This window comes from Oryctolagus cuniculus, chromosome 4, assembly GCF_051225735.1.
Source record: "Oryctolagus cuniculus isolate XC-2025 breed Fujian yellow rabbit chromosome 4, ASM5122573v1, whole genome shotgun sequence".
Lineage (NCBI taxonomy): Eukaryota > Metazoa > Chordata > Mammalia > Lagomorpha > Leporidae > Oryctolagus > Oryctolagus cuniculus.
Genome location: NC_142870.1, coordinates 169,685,340 through 169,702,827, shown reverse-complemented (window position 1 = coordinate 169,702,827; position 17,488 = coordinate 169,685,340). Strand labels below are relative to the sequence as shown.

The window sequence follows — 17,488 nt, the reverse complement described above, 5'->3', positions numbered from 1 at the left end:
ATGGACAGACCAGTGGAACAGAATAGAAACGTCAGAAATCAGTCCATGTATCTACAACCAACTTCTCTTTGACAAAGGAGCTAAAATCAATCCCTGGAGCAAGGTCAGTCTCTTCAACAAACTGTGCTGGGAAAACTGGATCTCCACATGCAGAAGTATGAAGACCCCTACCTCACACCTTACACAATAATCCACTCAAAAGGATCAAAGACCTAAATCTACGACTTGATACCATCAAATTATTAGAGAACATTGGGGAAACCCTGCAACACTTTGGCATAGGCAGAGAGATCTTTGAAAAGACCCCAGAGGCACAGGTGATCAAATCCAAAATTGACAAATGGGATTACATCAAATTCAAATGCTTCTGCACTGCAAAAGAAAAACTCAGCATAGTGAAGAGGCAACTGACAGAAGGGGAGAAATTACTTGCAAACGATGCAATTGATAAACGGTTAATAACCAGAATATACAAAGAGATCATTCAAGAAGCTCAACAACAAGAAAACAAACAACCCGGTTAAAAAATGGGCCAAGGACTTAAACAGACATTTTTCAAAAGAGGAAATCCAAATGGCTAACAGACACATAAAAAAATGCTTGGGATCACTAGCCATCAGGGAAATGCAAATCAAAACCACAATTAGGTTTCACCTCACCCCTGTTAGAATGGCTTTCATAGAGAAATCAACAAACAACAAATGCTAGTGAGGTTGTGGGGGAAAAGGCACACTATTCCACAGTTGGTGGGAATGTAAACTGGTACAGCCACTGCAGAAGACAGTATGTAGATACCTCAGCAATCTGAAAATAGACCTGCCTTGTGACCCAGCCGCTCCTGGGAATTTATCCAAGGGAAAGGAAATCAGCAGATCAAAGAGTCATCTACACCCCATGTTTACTGCAGCCCAGTTCACAACAGCTAACACATGGTATCAACCCAAATTCCTGTCAACTGAAGACCAGATGAAGAAATTATGCCATAGTCTTTTAAAAAGTGAAGAAGGTATAGCCTCAGGGATGAGTTAGGGAGAAAATGGCAGAGGAAACTTCATGCAAATCAGAGGGACACAGTAGACCTACATGGAAGGTGTGGATGTGCACAGCTCAGGGCCAGCAGCTGAGAATCTCAGCACCAGCTCTGGAGACAGAGGTGAGATTAGTCTGCAGTTGCTGAAGTCACTGGCGATAAGGCTGAGGCAAGAGCCTCCGTGGGCCCAGTTTGGAGCCCTGTAGGAACAGTGTACCTGCCAAACTACAGAGACAAAAGGGGGGCATGTTTCTCTCCCCAACAACCCTGCAACAGCATCCTGTAACAAGCCGAGAGACAGCAGGTGCCACTGTGGACATATGTATCAGCTGTGCAGGCTCATTTGGGTCGTTTGACAGTATCCTGTAGATCTCCAGCAGTCTTTATTAATTTTCTAATTACTTCTTCTTGTTTTTTGTCTGACTGTAAAATACTATAACTACTATAAAAAGACCCAATATACAGGTTTTAGGAGTTCTTGAAGGCATGGAAAGAGAGAATGGATTAGAAGGCCTTTTTAGTGAAATAATTACAGAAAACCTGCCTAATTTGGAGAAAAAAAGGGAAATCTAAGTACAAGAAGCACATAGAACGCCTAATACACATGACCAGAAAAGATCTACACTATGACGCATTGTAGTCAGAGTCTAAAGTGTGCCCAAGAGAAACGCCAGATTACTTTCAGAGGATCTCCACTTAGACTCACATCAAAAACACTCAGGCTAGGAGAGAATGGAGCGCTATATTCCAACTCTTAAGTGCAAAAAACTGTCAACTCAGAATACTGTACCCTGCAAAGCTCTCATTGATGAATGAAGGTGAAATAAAGACCTTCCATGACAAACAGAAGTGGAAAGAACTCGTCACCACTCAACCAGACTTACAAAACACGCTTTAGGATGTGCTTTACACAGAAACATGTTCATCTACTACAGAAGACAGTGAACACAGAAAACCTCCCAGTAAAAATACAAACAAAATCGGGGCCAATGCAGTGGCCTCCGCCTGCGGTGCTGGCGTACCATATGGAAGCTGGGTTCTAGTCCCGGTTGCTCCTCTTCCAGTCCAGCTCTCTGCTGTGGCCCGGGAGTGCAGTGGAGGATGGCCCAAGTGCTTGGGCCCTGCACCCCGTGGGAGACCAGGAAGAAGCACCTGGCTCCTGGTTTCGGATCAGTGCAGCACCAGCCGTAGTGGCCATTAGGGGAGTGAACCAACAGAAGGAAGACCTTTCTCTCTGTCTCTGTCTCTAACTCTACCTGTCAAATAAAAAAAAAAGATTTAAAAGAAAATATCTACTTAAAAATATAAAATCAAAAGTAAAGAATAGGGCTACTTATGGAAAAATGGCAGGGCCAAGTTGTTACTTATCAAGAGTCACCTAGAATGGAAGTGGCCTCAAATCTCCAGTAAAAAGACACACACTGGCTGAATGGATGAAAAAACAGAATCCATCTATTTTCTGTTTACAAGAAACACATCTCAACAACAAAGATGCACACAGACTGAAAGTAAAATGATGTAAAAAGATATTCCATGCTATCAGAAACCAAAAAAGAGCTGGTGTAGCCATCCTAATATCAGAAAAAATAGACTTTAATATAAAAACTGTTGAGACAAGGAAGACTATGATTAAGGGATTAATTCAACAGGAGGTTGTGATTATTATAAACGTATATATACCTAATTATAGGGCACCTGGTTATTTAAAAGAAATGTTAAGGGATCTAAAAGGAGACATGGACTCCAATACAATAGTAATAGGGAACTGAACTTCAACACCCCAATTTTCAGCAAAGGACAGATGAACCAGACAGAAAATCAGCAAGGAAACAACAGAGTTAATCAACACCACAGAATAAATGGACCTAACAGGTATCTACAGAACTTTCCATCCTACAGTCACAGGACACACATTTATCTCACAGTGCATGCAACTTACTCTAGGATTGACCACATGCTAGGCCATAAAGCAAGTCTGAGCCAATTCCAAAAAAATCGAAATCATACCAAGCATCTTCTCTGATCTCATTGGAATTAAGCTAGTGCGGGGAGCAGGGCCCGGCCCCCACAACATGGCGCTGAGAGGGAGTAAACAACTTCCACACAGCTGCCTCACCAATTCGACTAACAAGCTTCAGGAGCTGATCCTGCCCCTGATTGGAGGAGAGCAGCGTGCTCAGCGCGTGGGGAGAGAACGCCAGCAGAGTTGGGATTGGTGGAAGAGGACCATAAAGGAGGAGAGAGACAACATGCAGGAGGAACACCTGAGCAACCCCTGAGAGAGCCAGCCAGCGGTGTGCCGCCCCTCTGCGGAGGCGGGGGGGGGGGGGGCGGGGAGCGGCAGCAAACCCAGGAAGGGCCGGGGAAAGAGAACAGCGCAGGGTCCGGTGTCGTTCCTCCGCGAGTCGGGGAGCGACAGCTGGAAATCAACAACTCAAGAATCTCTAGAACATATGCAAACACTTGGAGACTGAACAACATGCTCCTGAAGGAACAATGAGTCATCTTCAAGAGAAGTCAAAAAATTCAGGAAACAAATGAAGATGACAACACAACATATCAAAACTTATGGGATACAGCAAAAGCAGTGTTCAGAGGAAAGTTTTAGCAATTGGTGCCAACATCAAGAAATTGGAAAGGCACCAAGTAAATGAGAAATCAACGCATCTCAAGGACCTAGAAAACAGCAAACCAAACCCAAATCTAGAAGAGAAATAATTAAAATTAGAGAAATCAACAAAATTGAATCAAAAAATACAAAATAACCATGATATGAAGAGCAGCTTTTTGAAAAAATAAACAAAATTAACACACCATTGGCCCAACTAACCAAAAAAAAGGAGGGAGAAGACCCAAATCAATAAAATTAGAAATGAAAAAGGAAATGTAACAGATACCACAGAAATAGAAAGAATCATCAGAAATTACTACGAAGAGCTGCATGCCAACAAACCAGAAGCCTAGAATAAATGGATAGATTGCTGGACACATACAACCTATCTAAATTGAGCCTTTAACAGAAAACCTAAACAGGCCAATAACCAAGACAGAAATCGGCCGGCGCCGCGGCTCAATAGGCTAATCCTCCACCTTGCGGCGCCGGCACACCGGGTTCTAGTTCCAGTCGGAGCGCTGGATTCTGTCCCGGTTGCCCCTCTTCCAGGCCAGCTCTCTGCTGTGGCCAGGGAGTGCAGTGGAGGATGGCCCAAGTGCTTGGGCCCTGCACCCCACGGGAGACCAGGAGAAGCACCTGGCTCCTGGCTTCGGATCAGCGCGGTGCGCCGGCCGCAGCAGCCATTGGGGGGTCAACCAATGGAAAAGGAAGACCTTTCTCTCTCTCTGTCCACTCTGTCAAAAAAAAAAAAAAAAAGATTCACCTATTTTGCCACAGTGCCAGCCCCTTATGTATATAAAGTTAATTGACAACAGATCTTAGTAAAAAATCAGAATGCTAACAGGAGAGGGAGGAGGAAAAGGGGTGGGAGGGCAGGTACAGTGGGAAGAATGACCAGGTTCCTGAAGTTGTGATTATGAAATCAAGTCCTGATTACAACAAAATGCACGAAACTGGAAAGCATCATACTTAGTGAAATAAGCCAGTCCCAAAAGGACAAGTAGTGTGCATTCTTCCTGATCTGTGATGACTAATGCAGCATCTAAAAATTAATCTATAGAAGTGAAATTGACAGAGATGCAATGACTTTGAACAGCCCTTGTCTCAACTATTGAGGACGTTTTTTTCAGACTATTAATTGAACTCTTAATATATGTGTATAAAATTAATTGAAAATAAGTCTTTGGAGCCAATGCTGTGGCACAGCAGGTAAAGCCACTGCCTTCACCTCATGTGACAATTTTTAACTTCGTCTACAGTGTCTCATATATAGTACAGCCCACTTTCAATCTGTATTTGTATCTGAAAGTCTTTGATAGCACATAATTGGATCAGGCATGGGGTGTTTGTTTTTAAGATTTTTAGGGGCTGGCACTGTGGTGCAGCAGATTAAAGCCCCAGCCTGCACTACCAGCATCCCATATGGGGGCCAGTTCGAGTCTCAGCTGCTCCACTTCTGATCCAGCTCTCTGCCATAGCCCGGGAAAGCAATGGAAGATGGTCCAAGTCCTTGGGCCCCTGCACCCATGTGGGAGACCTGGAGGAAGTTCCTGGCTTCGGATAGGCTCAACTCTGGCCATTGCAGCCATTTGGAGAGTGAACCAGCAGATGGAAGATCTCCCTCTGTCTACCTCTTTCTGTAACTCTGTCAAATAAATTTTTTAAAAAAGGTTTTACTGGGGACAACGCTGTGACATAGCATGTAAAGCCACCGCCTGCAGTGCTAGCATCCCATATGGGCACCAATTTAAGACCCAGCTCCACTTCTGATCCTGTTCTCTGCAGTGGCCTGGGAAAGCAGTGGAAGATGGCCCAAGGCCTTGAGCCCCTGCACCCAAGTGGAAGCCCCAGAAGAAGCTCCTGGCTCCTGTCTTTGGATCAGCACAGCTCCAGCCATTACGGCCAACTGGGGAGTGAACCAACGGATGGATGGCCTCCATCTCTCTCCCTCCCTCCCTCTCTCCCTCTGCCTCTCCTTCTAACTCTGACTTACAAATAAATAAATCTTTTAAAAATATAAAAAGATTCTATTTATTTGAGAGGCATAATTACATAGTGAGAGACATAAAAGATTTTCCATCTGTTGATTCACTCCCCAAATGAGCACAATGGCCAGAGCTGAGCCAATCTGAAGCCAGGAACTTCTTCTGGGTCTCTCACATGAGTGCAAGGGCCCAAGGACTTGGGCCATCTTCTACTGCTTTCCCAGGCTATAGCAGAGAGCTGGATTGGAAGGGGAGTAGCTGGGACACAAACTGGCACCCATATGGGATGCTGGTGCCACAGGCAAAGACTTAGCCTACCATACTATAGAGCCAGCACCCAGATATGGTTTTTGTTTGTTTTTTATCCACCATGACAGTCTGTATTCTAAATGGCCTTAATCTTTTTTGCATCTATAGTGATTACTGATAAGGAATAACTTAATTCTGCCACTCTTTAATAATTTTTCATTTTTTAAAGATTTATTTATTTGAAAGTTACAGAGAGAGGTAGAAACAGAGACAGAGGTCTTCCATCTACTGGTTCACTCCCCAAATGGCTGCAACGGCTGATCCAAAACCAGGAGCTTCTTCTGGGTCTCCCACATGGGTGCAGGGACCCAAGGACTTGGGCCATCTTCCACTGCTTTTCCAGGCCATAGCAGAGAGCTGCATCAGAAGTGGAGCAACCGGGACTCGAACTGGCACCCATATGGGATGCTGATGTCGCAGGCTGGGGCTTTAACCCACTGCACCACAGTACTGCCCCTGCCACGTTTTTGTTTAAATCTGTGAGAACAAAGAGTAAGAAAAGTGTTACTATATTCAACCATGATTATGGTTTTCTTTCAGGTTCGGTCATATTTTTGGCCTTGCATGTTTTGCAGCTTTGTAATGAGGTATATATATTTAGGATTTTTATGCATTTTAAATGAATTGACCTTTTGATAATTACAAATCATTTTTCTTTCTCTGTAGAAATGATCCTTGTCTTAAATTCTATTTTGACAAATGTTAATATAGCAACATCAGCTTTAAGCTTACTAGGCTAATCCTCCGCCTTGAGGCGCCGGCACACCGGGTTCTAGTCCCGGTCAGGGCGCCGGATTCTGTCCCAGTTGTCCCTCTTCCAGGCCAGCTTGGGCCATGGAGGATGGCCCAAGTGCTTGGGCCCTGCACCCCATGGGAGACCAGGAGAAGCACCTGGCTCCTGCCATCGGATCAGCGCGGTGCGCCGGCTGCAGCGCGCCGGCCGCAGCGCGCCGGCCGCAGCGGCCATTGGAGGGTCAACCAACGGCAAGGGAAGACCTTTCTCTCTCTCTCTCTCTCACTGTCCACTCTGCCTGTCAAAAAAAAAAAAAAAGATTTTATTTATTTGACAGGCAGAGTTACAGAGAAAGGGAAAGACAGGGAGAGGTCTTCATCTGCTGGTTCACTCCCTAAATGGCCGCAACAGCTGAGGCTGGGCCGATCTGAAGCCAGGAGCTTCTTCTGGGTCTTCCACACAGGTGCAGGGGCCCAGGGACTTGTGCCATGCTCCGCAGCTTTCCCAGGCCACAGCAGAGAGCCAATCAGCAGAGGAGCAGCCGGGACACCAGCCAGCGCCCGTGTGGGATGCCAGCACTGCAGGTGGAGGCTTAGCCTACTACACCACAGCGCCGTCTCCACGTCAGCTTTCGTATGCTTTTTGCATGGTACGTCTTTTTCATTCTTTTATTCTCAATCTGTGTCTCCACATACATAGTCATGCACCACATAATGATGCTTTGGTCAAAGGTCGCTATGAGATTATATTGTGTAGTGCTGTCATGGCCATCCTAGTTTGTGGAAGTATACTTCATGATACTCACACTGATGAGACCGCCTCCTATAGTCCCATCACCATCACTGTTCGATACATAACCACATAGTGTTTCTTACAGAAGGCATGCAGTTGGACCATGCTGTTTTTATCCAGTCTGACAACTGCTACCTTTTGAGTATATGGTCTATTTACATTTAGTGTAATTACTGATCGTTGGTGTTTTCAAGTTTTTATTTTCATTTATTTGGAAGAGAGAGAGAACACTTATCTCCTATCTGCTTTTTCACTCTCTCCAACAGCCAGGGCTGGTTTAGGCTAAAGCCGGAGCCTGTAACTAGGACCAGGTCTCCCACATGGGCAGCAGGGAACCGTGTACCTGAGCTATCATCTGTTGCCTCCCAGGGTGTGCAATAGCAGGAAGCTGGAGTCAGAAGTGGAGCCGAGACTCAAATTCAGGCACTGAAATGTGGGACCGTGGACAACCCAAGCAGCATATTAACCACTGTACCGAATGTTCCTGCTCGGTTTAAAGTCTACCAGTCTGCCTTATTTGAAAGGCAGAGCTAGAGAGAATATCATCCATCTACTGGTTCACTCCCCAAATGGTCACAATGGCCAGGGATAGTTCAGGCTAAAGACAGGAGCCTGAACTCCACCCAGGTCTCCCATGTGGGTGCAGGGGCCCAAGCACTTGGGCCATCATCTTCTGCTTTCCCAGGTGCATTAGCAGGGAGTTCGATCAGAAGTGGAGCAGCCAGGGATGCCAGTGTCACAGGTGCGGCCATGCCCCAATTCTAGCCCCAAGAGTCTATCCTGTTTATATTCATTTTCTACTTGATCCATTTGTTCTTTCTCTGTCCTGTTCTCGTGACTTCTTTTTATAACTGTTATAGACTATTTATTTCAGTAATCAACCTCACGGTTTACCTGTTTAGTTTAACATATACTCTAGTGATTGGAGTACCTTTTAAACTTACCACAATCTAACTTCACTTCACTTCCTGCAGTGCACTTTGTCATGTCTCTTCTTATATAACGGTACTTCACAAAGCTTACAGAGGGGCCAGTGCTGTGGCGCAGCAGGTTAAAGCCCCAACCTGCAGCGTCAGCATCGCATATGGACGCCGGTTTGAGTCCCAGCTGCTCCACTTCTGATCCAGCTCTCTGCTGATGCACCTGGGAAAACAGCAGAAAATGACCCAGTGCTTGGGCCCCTGCATCCACGAGTAAGACCCAGGAGGAAGCTCCTGGCTCCAGCCTTGCCTAACCCCGGCTGTTGCAGTCACTGGGGGAGTAAACCAGCAGATGGAAGACCTCTCTCTCTCTGTCTCTACCTCTCTAACTCTGCCTTTCAGGTAATTAAATTAAAAAAAAAAAAAAAAAGCTTACAGAAAATGAAATTAAGTTTATTTGGTACAAAAACATTTTGAAATCCATGTAGTTTTTTTGTTTGTTTGTTTCTGTTTTTCTGACAGGCAGAGTGGACACAGTGAGAGAGAGAGACAGAGAGAAAGGTCTTCCTTCAGCTACGGCCAGCGCTGCCCTGATCCGAAGCCAGGAGCCAGGTACTTCTCCTGGTCTCCCATGGGGTGCAGGGCCCAAGCACTTGGGCCATCCTCCACTGCACTCCCTGGCCACAGCAGAGAGCTGGCCTGGAAGAGGGGCAACCGGGACAGAATCCAGTGCCCCACCGGGACTAGAACCCAGGGTGCCGGTACCGCAGGTGGAGAATTAGCCTAGTGAGCCGAGGCGCCAGCCTATGTAGTTTTTTCATGACACCTATACTCCATGAACTTTTTGAATACCTTTTGGGTACCCAACTCCTTAAACTGTTATTTTTCCTGCTTTCAGCAGTCTCTAACTTTTTGGATAAATGTGTATAAAAATGAAAGAATTTTTAAAAGATTTATTTGAAAGGCAGAGTTACAGGAAGAGGAGAGACAGATCTTCCACCTGCCAGCTCAGCTCACTTCCCAAATTCCCACAATAGCTGAGGCTGACCAGATCAAAGCCAGGAGCAGGAAACTCCACCCGGGTCTCCCACAAGAGTGGCAGGGACCCAGGCACTTAAGCCATCATCTACTGCACCAGCAGGAAGCTGGACTGGAAGCTGGGGAGGCCTCAGACCCAGGCACACGCCATCCATTGCCTCCCAGTGTGGGTGATGCTGTGCCTGGCTGGGAGGCCGCCTGCCTGGCCCACACAGAAGGTTCAGAGGGCATGGCACACCATGCTTCCCCAGGACCTGACTGCTGGCAGGCGGCAGGGGCCCCAGGCACACTTCCCCCACCCCACCCCCCTTCCTGTTGCAGGGCCTTGCAACAGTCCATCAGGTAAACAGCTCCCAGGCGTGGCCCAGACCCTTAAGGGCCACCTGGAAGGCGATGTGACATTCCAGCTGACTGGAGAAGCACAGTGGCGCCAACATGGGCTTTATCCTCTAGAATTAGCGTTGCCCTGAACTAGCCACGCCCCCTCTGCCTGCCCTTAAAAAGCTTGTGCTTGATTGTTACTAATCGAACACGTTCCCGAAACTCGTCCCCAGTGCTTCTTGTCGAGGAACGCCGGCGCCCCCACCCCGACAGGGCGGGCCTCGCAGGACAAGCCTGTATCCCAGGATACATTAGGAGGGCGACAGGTCAAAAACAGGGCAGCTCCGACTCGCACTTCAACCCGGGATGCAGGCTTCCCACAACACTGGCCCCAGGTGAAAACACTGTTTCGATGCCATATCTAGGGGCCTCTGTGCGAAACACTGGTCGTGGGGATTCACAAAGCAAACGCCGAACACCAAACTCTCAACGCCACTTCCGCCAGGAGGATGAACCTGATCTCACCGCCTGTGTTTTCATTAATTCTTTTTCATCCCCTCTCTGCAAAAGAGAGGAAGGAAAAAAGAAGGGGAGAGAAAGCCAGGCACGCCCGCTGTTCTGTGGCACCTAACCCAATGCCAGGAACAACAAAATGCAAGCCATTCATAACTGTTCAAAACCTTAAAGTCCAAATAAGGAAACGAATACCCTAACATACCTATGGCACACATGCACGTACTGGGAAATGTTTAATGACACACTGTATATTTCCGTACAATCCAGTAATTATATAAGGAGGAGCTGAGATAAACTGTCTTGTTTTGAAGACTGATCAGTAAGCTGGGTCAGTTCCTCATCCCTAAAATGGAGAAATGTGGCCGGCGCCACGGCTCACTAGGCTAATCCTCCGCCTGCAGCGCCGGCACACCGGGTTCTAGTCCCGGTTGGGGCGCTGGATTCTGTCCCAGTTGCCCCTCTTCCAGGCCAGCTCTCTCCTGTGGCCAGGGAGTGCAGTGGAGGATGGCCCAAGTACTTGGGCCCTGTACCCCATGGGAGACCAGAAGAAGCACCTGGCTCCTGCCTTCGGATCAGCTGGCCGCAGCTGGCCACAGCGTGCCGGCCACAGCAGCCATTGGAGGGTGAACCAACAGCAAAAGGAAGACTTTTCTCTCTGTCTCTTTCTCTCACTGTCCACTCTGCCTGTCCAAAAAAAAAAAAAAAAAAAAAAAAAAGGAGAAATGTTACCTTTCTCAGTGTCACTGTCACAAGGAACGCACACAGTGAGTGTCAGCTGTGTAACAGCAGCAGCAGCAAATGGCTCACTGAAGCAGTTTTCATTGAGAAACAGTCAAGGCAGAGTTCCAACATTAATATGCAAGTTTAACTGCTCAAGTTGTATGCTGAGATTCAAGCATTTAATGAAGTGCAATGTGATGCTGAATACAGATTTAGGGCTACGTAGGCAGTCTCCTCCTCCTCCCCCAGACACAGACACACATGCGCCCCCACCACGCCTCTGAAGCCAAGGCTAATGCTCAAAGACGTAAAAAGCAACCACTAGTGCACAAGCGCCCACAACACCCCCATCACAGGACAGGCCAAACTCAGAGCGGAAGGGGTGGAGAAGACAAAAGGGCGGAGGGAGGAATGAGACTTCAGACGGCTGGGAAAACTCTCGCCTGGGCACACGTCCTTTCCGCTTGATCTACCCACGGGCGTTTCACTGGTAGAAAGCTGCCACGCTGAGCATAGCGATGCTCTCACCAAGTTCACTCTCAAACTCTTCCCAGCTCCTCCAACGCAACTCAGAATTACAAATACACACAAAGAGCCGGCGCCGCGGCTCACTAGGCTAATCCTCCGCCTATGGCGCCGGCACACGGGGTTCTAGTCCCGTCGCCGGATTCTGTCCCGGTTGCCCCTCTTCCAGGCCAGCTCTCTGCTGTGGCCCGGGAGGGCAGTGGAGGATGGCCCAGGTGCTTGGGCCCTGCACCCCATGGGAGACCAGGATAAGTACCTGGCTCCTGCCTTCGGATCGGCGCGGTGCGCCGGCCACAGCGCGCCAGCCGCGGCAGCCATTGGAGGGTGAACCAACGGCACAGGAAGACCTTTCTCTCTCTCTCTCACTGTCCACTCTGCCTGTCAAAAAAATAAATAAATAAATAAATAAAAATAAATACACACAAAGACAGTCCTGGTCGCTGTGGGTGGTGGTCTCTTCCTGCTGTATCCACAGCCCACACCTGGGAGTCTTTCTCCAGGGTCAGTGAGACCCAGACAATCCAACTTCTCTCACCACCACCTGTCTCCTTACTTAGGGAAAACAGAGCCAGCCAGGGCTCCCAGTGGGCGCTTTTCTCTCCAGAAGGCAACAGCCACAGGGGGAAGCACCCAGCGCTCTCATCTCATCAGCACGTCCACTAAGCCCTGCAGATGAGCCCGTCTCCATTGAATTACTCTGGGTGTAGAACACACACACAACACCTGTTTCTTAAAATGAGCCACACCCCTATTCCGGACCAGTGAGCCCACAAGCCCCAGTATTCCATTTCAAGGGTGTGCGCCCAAGCCCCAGGCCAGCTCCGTCCCTTTGGAGCCCCCTGCAGAAATCATGCCTTTGCTAGCAGCTGCCTGAGCCCTCCCCCAGGTCTCCCAGGCAGGTTTTAAACACTACCTGAAGGGGGGGGGGGGGGCGGGCGGGTGGCATGCCCACAGCTTCCCACATTTACTGAACAAATGTGGTGATTTCTTTTTTTTTTTTTTTTTTTTTTGACAGGCAGAGTGGACAGTGAGAGAGAGAGACAGAGAGAAAGGTCTTCCTGTGCCGTTGGTTCACCCTCCAATGGCCGCTGCGGCCGGCACGCTGCGCTGATCCGAAGCCAGGAGCCAGGTGCTTCTCCTGGTCTCCCATGCAGGTGCAGGGCCCAAGCACTTGGGCCATCCTCCACTGCACTCCCAGGCCACAGCAGAGAGCTGGCCTGGAAGAGGGGCAACCGGGACAGAATCCGGCGCCCCAACCGGGACTAGAACCCGGTGTGCCGGCGCCACAAGGTGGAGGATTAGCCTAGTGAGCCGCGGCGCCAGCCCAAATGTGATTTCTGAAGACATTTACAATGTACTCATTATAGAACAATCAAATCTTAGTGAGGGCGCTGCACTCGGGGGGGGGGGGCCTGCAGTTTTAATGCCCCTCATTTTAAAAATAGGGGGAGAGGGAGGTCGCTGAAATCATGAATTTAAATTTGCACCTGCTAAGACAATCAAATGATGAATCTGAAACACATGTTGTGTGCCACCTAAAATCGCAAACAAGGCAGTAAGCACACAGCCCGCAATACTGTAACTAGGAACGTGCACCATATTCATAGATTTATTATTTTAAAAACCACACCCTCCCAGGGAGGTTTCTCAGGTTCTCTGGGGGGACAAGCAGGCTCACAGCATCCCAGGCTGCTGCCTAGGGGTCCCGGCTGCGACCCACACGCCCAGCGGCAGGCTGCGGTCACCCCAGCGCCGAAGGGCGTTCGGAAGCCCCCGGCCGCCCCTCCCAGGGCCCGCCCAGCGCTGCCCAGCCCTGCCCAGCGCTGCCCAGCGCTGCCCAGCCTGCCCAGCGCTGCCCAGAGCTGCCCAGCCAGGTCCAGTCCGGCCCAGCCCTGCCCAGTGCTGCCCAGCCCGGCCCAGCCCTGCCAAGCCCTGCCCAGCCTGCCCAGCGCTGTCCAGCCAGGTCCAGTCCGGCCCAGCGCTGCCCAGCCCTGCCCAGCCTGCCCAGTCTGCCCAGCCATTCCAGTCCGGCCCAGCCCTGCCCAGCCTGCCCAGCCCTGCCCAGCGCTGCCCAGCGCTGCCCAGCCAGGTCCAGCCCGGCCCAGCCCTGCCCAGCGCTGCCCAGCCCAGCCCAGCCCAGCCCTGCCCAGCCTGCCCAGCCCTGCCCAGACCTGCCCAGCGCTGCCCAGCCAGGTCCAGCCCAGCCCAGCCCCGCCCAGCCCCGCCCAGCGCTGCCCAGCCCGGCCCGGCCTCTGCACGACCCCGGCGCCGCCCGCCTGACCCTAGCGGGCAGCCACGCGAACGCCCGGCCCAGGGCGCGTAAGTTCGAGGCGGGCAGCCCCACGCCGGCCCGGACTCACCATGGCCGAAGAGCCGCGAGCGCGCCCACAGCCCGAGTCCCGCGGCGCCGGCGACGCCCGTTGTCCTGGTGACGCCAGCTGCGCGCCCCGCCCCGGCCCCAAGGTGAGCTCGGAGCCGGCCATTGGCGGCCGGCGGGCACGTGACGCGCGGGGCGGGCCCGCGGGGGCGGGGCCTCGGGGCTTCGCCGCTGGTGCCTCCTGCACCTGTCGGATGACCCGCACGCACCGCGTGCCGAGGGACCCAGACTTGGGTGCATCTTCCTGATGAAGGCGCTATTGCGCAAGTGAGGCATGATGCATGGAATTACCAATTTCAAGGATGACAAAGGTCGCTCTAAAACCAGGGTTTGAGGTACCCATTGTATTCCAGTCTACCTGCTTCCAAGCTTCCAGCAAAATACGTGTTCTTAGAAGCGGAGACCTACCATGTGCTGTTTTATAATCTGCATTTTTTCTGCTAAAATTTTTGCCTTTGCATGCGCATTTCTGGAACAGCACTGATGCACTGCTTTTGATTTATTAAGTAATTTGTTGGGTGATTTTAATATGGTTGAGCAGAACTTGATCCTGGAGCCCAGCTCATTATGAAGAAGGAACAGATTCGACCACCTGTCGTCTCTCCTCCTGAATGTCCAGGGGCATCACAGATTTAATATGGCCCAAATAAACCTCATGATCCAGGTTTCTTGCTTTCTCTTTTTAAAGGATGCGTTCATTTATTTGAAAGGCAGCGTTACAGAGAGAGAAAGGTAGAGACAGAAACAGAGGTCTTCCATCCACTGGTTCACTCCCCAAACGGCCACAACTGCTGGAGTTGCGCCCACCCGTAGTCAGGAGCCAGGAGGTTCACCTGGATCTCCCATGTGGGTGCAGGGGCCAAAGCACTTGGGCCATCCTCCACTGCTTTCCCAGGTGCATTAGCAGAGAGCTGGATTGGAAGAGAAGCAGCCAAGACTCAAACTGGCACCATATAGAATAGCGGAGCTGCAGGCGGCAGCTTAACCCACTGCACCACAACGCCGGTCCAATATTTTCCATCTTTTTGCCTCATTGTACCGTGTCCTGAAAGACACCCTCAGCTTGGTGCTTTGTTCTCTAATCATTCCCTGGATTTGTCCATCCAATCTGTCATTCATCCCAGCTGTTTGAGTTTTTACAAAATTTCAACAACCGTATTTTATATTTACAAAGTTTTGTTTCTTTTCTCACAGCTGTTCATATTACATACTGGGTTTAAATTTTTTATTTTGCAAAAAAAATCTTTTCACTTACCAAAGAAAGTTATTGTATATCTTTTATCCAGTTTCTCCTAATGCTAACATGTTCCGTAACCACGGCATATTTATCAAAAGTAAGAAATTAACACTGGAACAGTAATACTAACTAAAGTGTGCAATCCCGAAGCAGGACCATTCCTTGTTTTCTGTAGTCTTTCATGATCAATAGGAAGACCCCTCATCAGGCGTTTTGCAGAATGTCCCTCAATTTCTGGGTGTTCCTTTTTTTCTGATAGCTTTGTGTAATTAGATTCTGGAGCAGAATACCACAGGAGTGATGAATATGTCCTCCTTTGGCCTGCGCCACAGCTCACTAGGCTAATCCTCCGCCTGCGGCGCCGGCACCCCGGGTTCTAGTCCCGGTCGGGGCACCAGATTCTGTCCCGGTTGCCCCTCTTCCAGGCCAGCTCTCTGCTGTGGCCAGGGAGTGCAGTGGAGGATGGCCCAAGTGCTTGGGCCCTGCACCCCATGGGAGACCAGGAGAAGCACCTGGCTCCTACCATCGGATCAGCGCGGTGCGCCGGCTGCGGCAGCCATTGAGGGGTGAACCAACAGAAAAGGATGACCTTTTTCTCTGTCTCTCCCTCTCACTGTGTCCACTCTGCCTGTCAAAAATTAATTAATTAATTAATTAATTTAAAAAATATGTCCTCCTTCGTTCCTGATGAGGTCAGTTATCTCCTAAGGCCGACGGCATTAACCACACCATGGGGGGGGGGGGTGCTGGCCAGGTTTCTCTGCTGCAAAGTTGCAATTCCTTTTGTAATTAATCCGTGTCTTGTGCAGAGATGCTTTGAGAGTGTGCAAATACCTGGGCAGATCTTCCAGCAGCAATATTGCTGGAAGTTATTTTTCATTCCTTCTAAATTTAATTTGTTAATAGAGTTCTTCAGTAAGGAAGAGTTGATTCCTTTTCTCAATTTATTTATGTATTCACATGTACAGCAAGGACCTTGTGGGTGGTTACTTTATTCTTAAGTTACAACCTGAAACTGCAGTTTTTCATTTTATTCTTAAAAATATTCCAACTTTGGGGACTGTTGCACACTTCTTGTCTGTCTGTCTCTCTCTTTTTACTTTTCATTTCCTTATTGTAGCTCTAAAAGGTGCTCCCAGCATTTCTTGTATTTCCCTACTCAAACCTAGAATCAACCACTTCTTCAAATAACCTTGGTTCTTTATGTTAGAGAATGGTATTTAGAAACCAAAATCTGTGCCTTAAAGGTGCTCATTTGCTGTTAGGATATCCTGCTCCTAGGCCCTTGAAGCAGACAGTACTATACGTGTGCTAGTCTGTGTGTTCTGTTACCACTCTGTATGCGTGTAAAAGTATGGGGGGGGGGGGGCGTGCTCTGGCGCAGTAGGTTAATCCTCCTCCTGCAGCACCAGCATCCCATTTGGATGCCGGTTCTAGTCCCCGCTGCTCCTCTTTCGATCCAGCCCTCTGCTGTGGCCTGGGAAAGCAGTAGAAGATGGCCCAAGTGCTTGAACCCCTGCACCCACATGGGAGACCTGGAAGAAGCTCCTGGCTCCTGGCCTCAGATCAGCACCAGCTGTGTGGCCAACTGGGGAGTGAACCAGCAGATGGAAGACCTCTCTCTCTTTCCCTCTCACTGTCTGTAATGCTACCTCTCAAATAAATAAATAAATAAGATAAAATATTTTAAAAGTATCCGTGAATTCATCCTGCTGTTTTAGACTTCAATATAGAACAGAGGGTTCCTTCTTTTCTTTTATTTTTATTTATTTATTTTTTGACAGACAGAGTGGACAGTGAGAGAGAGAGACAGAGAGAAAGGTCTTCCTTTGCCATTGGTTCACCCTCCAATGGCCGCCACGGCTGGCGTGCTGCGGCCAGCGCACCACGCTGATCCAAAGCCAGGAGCCAGGTGCTTCTCCTGGTCTCCCATGGGGTGCAAGGCCCAAGCAGTTGGGCCATCCTCCACTGCACTCACGGGCCACAGCAGAGAGCTGGCCTGGAAGAGGGGCAACCGGGACAGAATCCGGCGCCCCGACTGGGACTAGAACAGAGGGTTCCTTTTAACATCCCACCTGTGCATTGCAACTTTTTTTCCTGCCAGTAATTAGCTTGGTTATTATAATATATACATAATATATTTACTTATTTCATTCCACTATACACATAAAGTATTTCAGAATCCATATGGCTGTAAGTAACAAACTTAGCAGAGTATGTTGTTTCTATACAGTTATGTTTATCTTGATTGTTATAATTTCCGTTCAGAACACTGTTTTCCAAGGCTACTTAGAGCATCTCCTTCCTTCCCACGCCTCCAGTGTGGTTTTATCATATGTAATACACATGCCGTGGGTATTACAGTTAGATT

General features: G+C 49.2%; 1 protein-coding gene across 1 annotated transcript in view; it reads right to left on the bottom strand.

The window, feature by feature from the left end:
* Positions 1-14,097, bottom strand: part of FBXL2 (F-box and leucine rich repeat protein 2) — a 95,662-nt gene extending 81,565 nt beyond the window's left edge. The window contains exon 1 of the mRNA XM_089331255.1: positions 13,864-14,097. Within this exon, the coding sequence (XP_089187381.1) occupies positions 13,864-13,986 (123 nt within the window). The 5' untranslated portion in view covers positions 13,987-14,097. The remainder of the gene's footprint in view (positions 1-13,863) is intronic.
* Between the last annotated feature and the right edge of the window lie 3,391 nt (positions 14,098-17,488).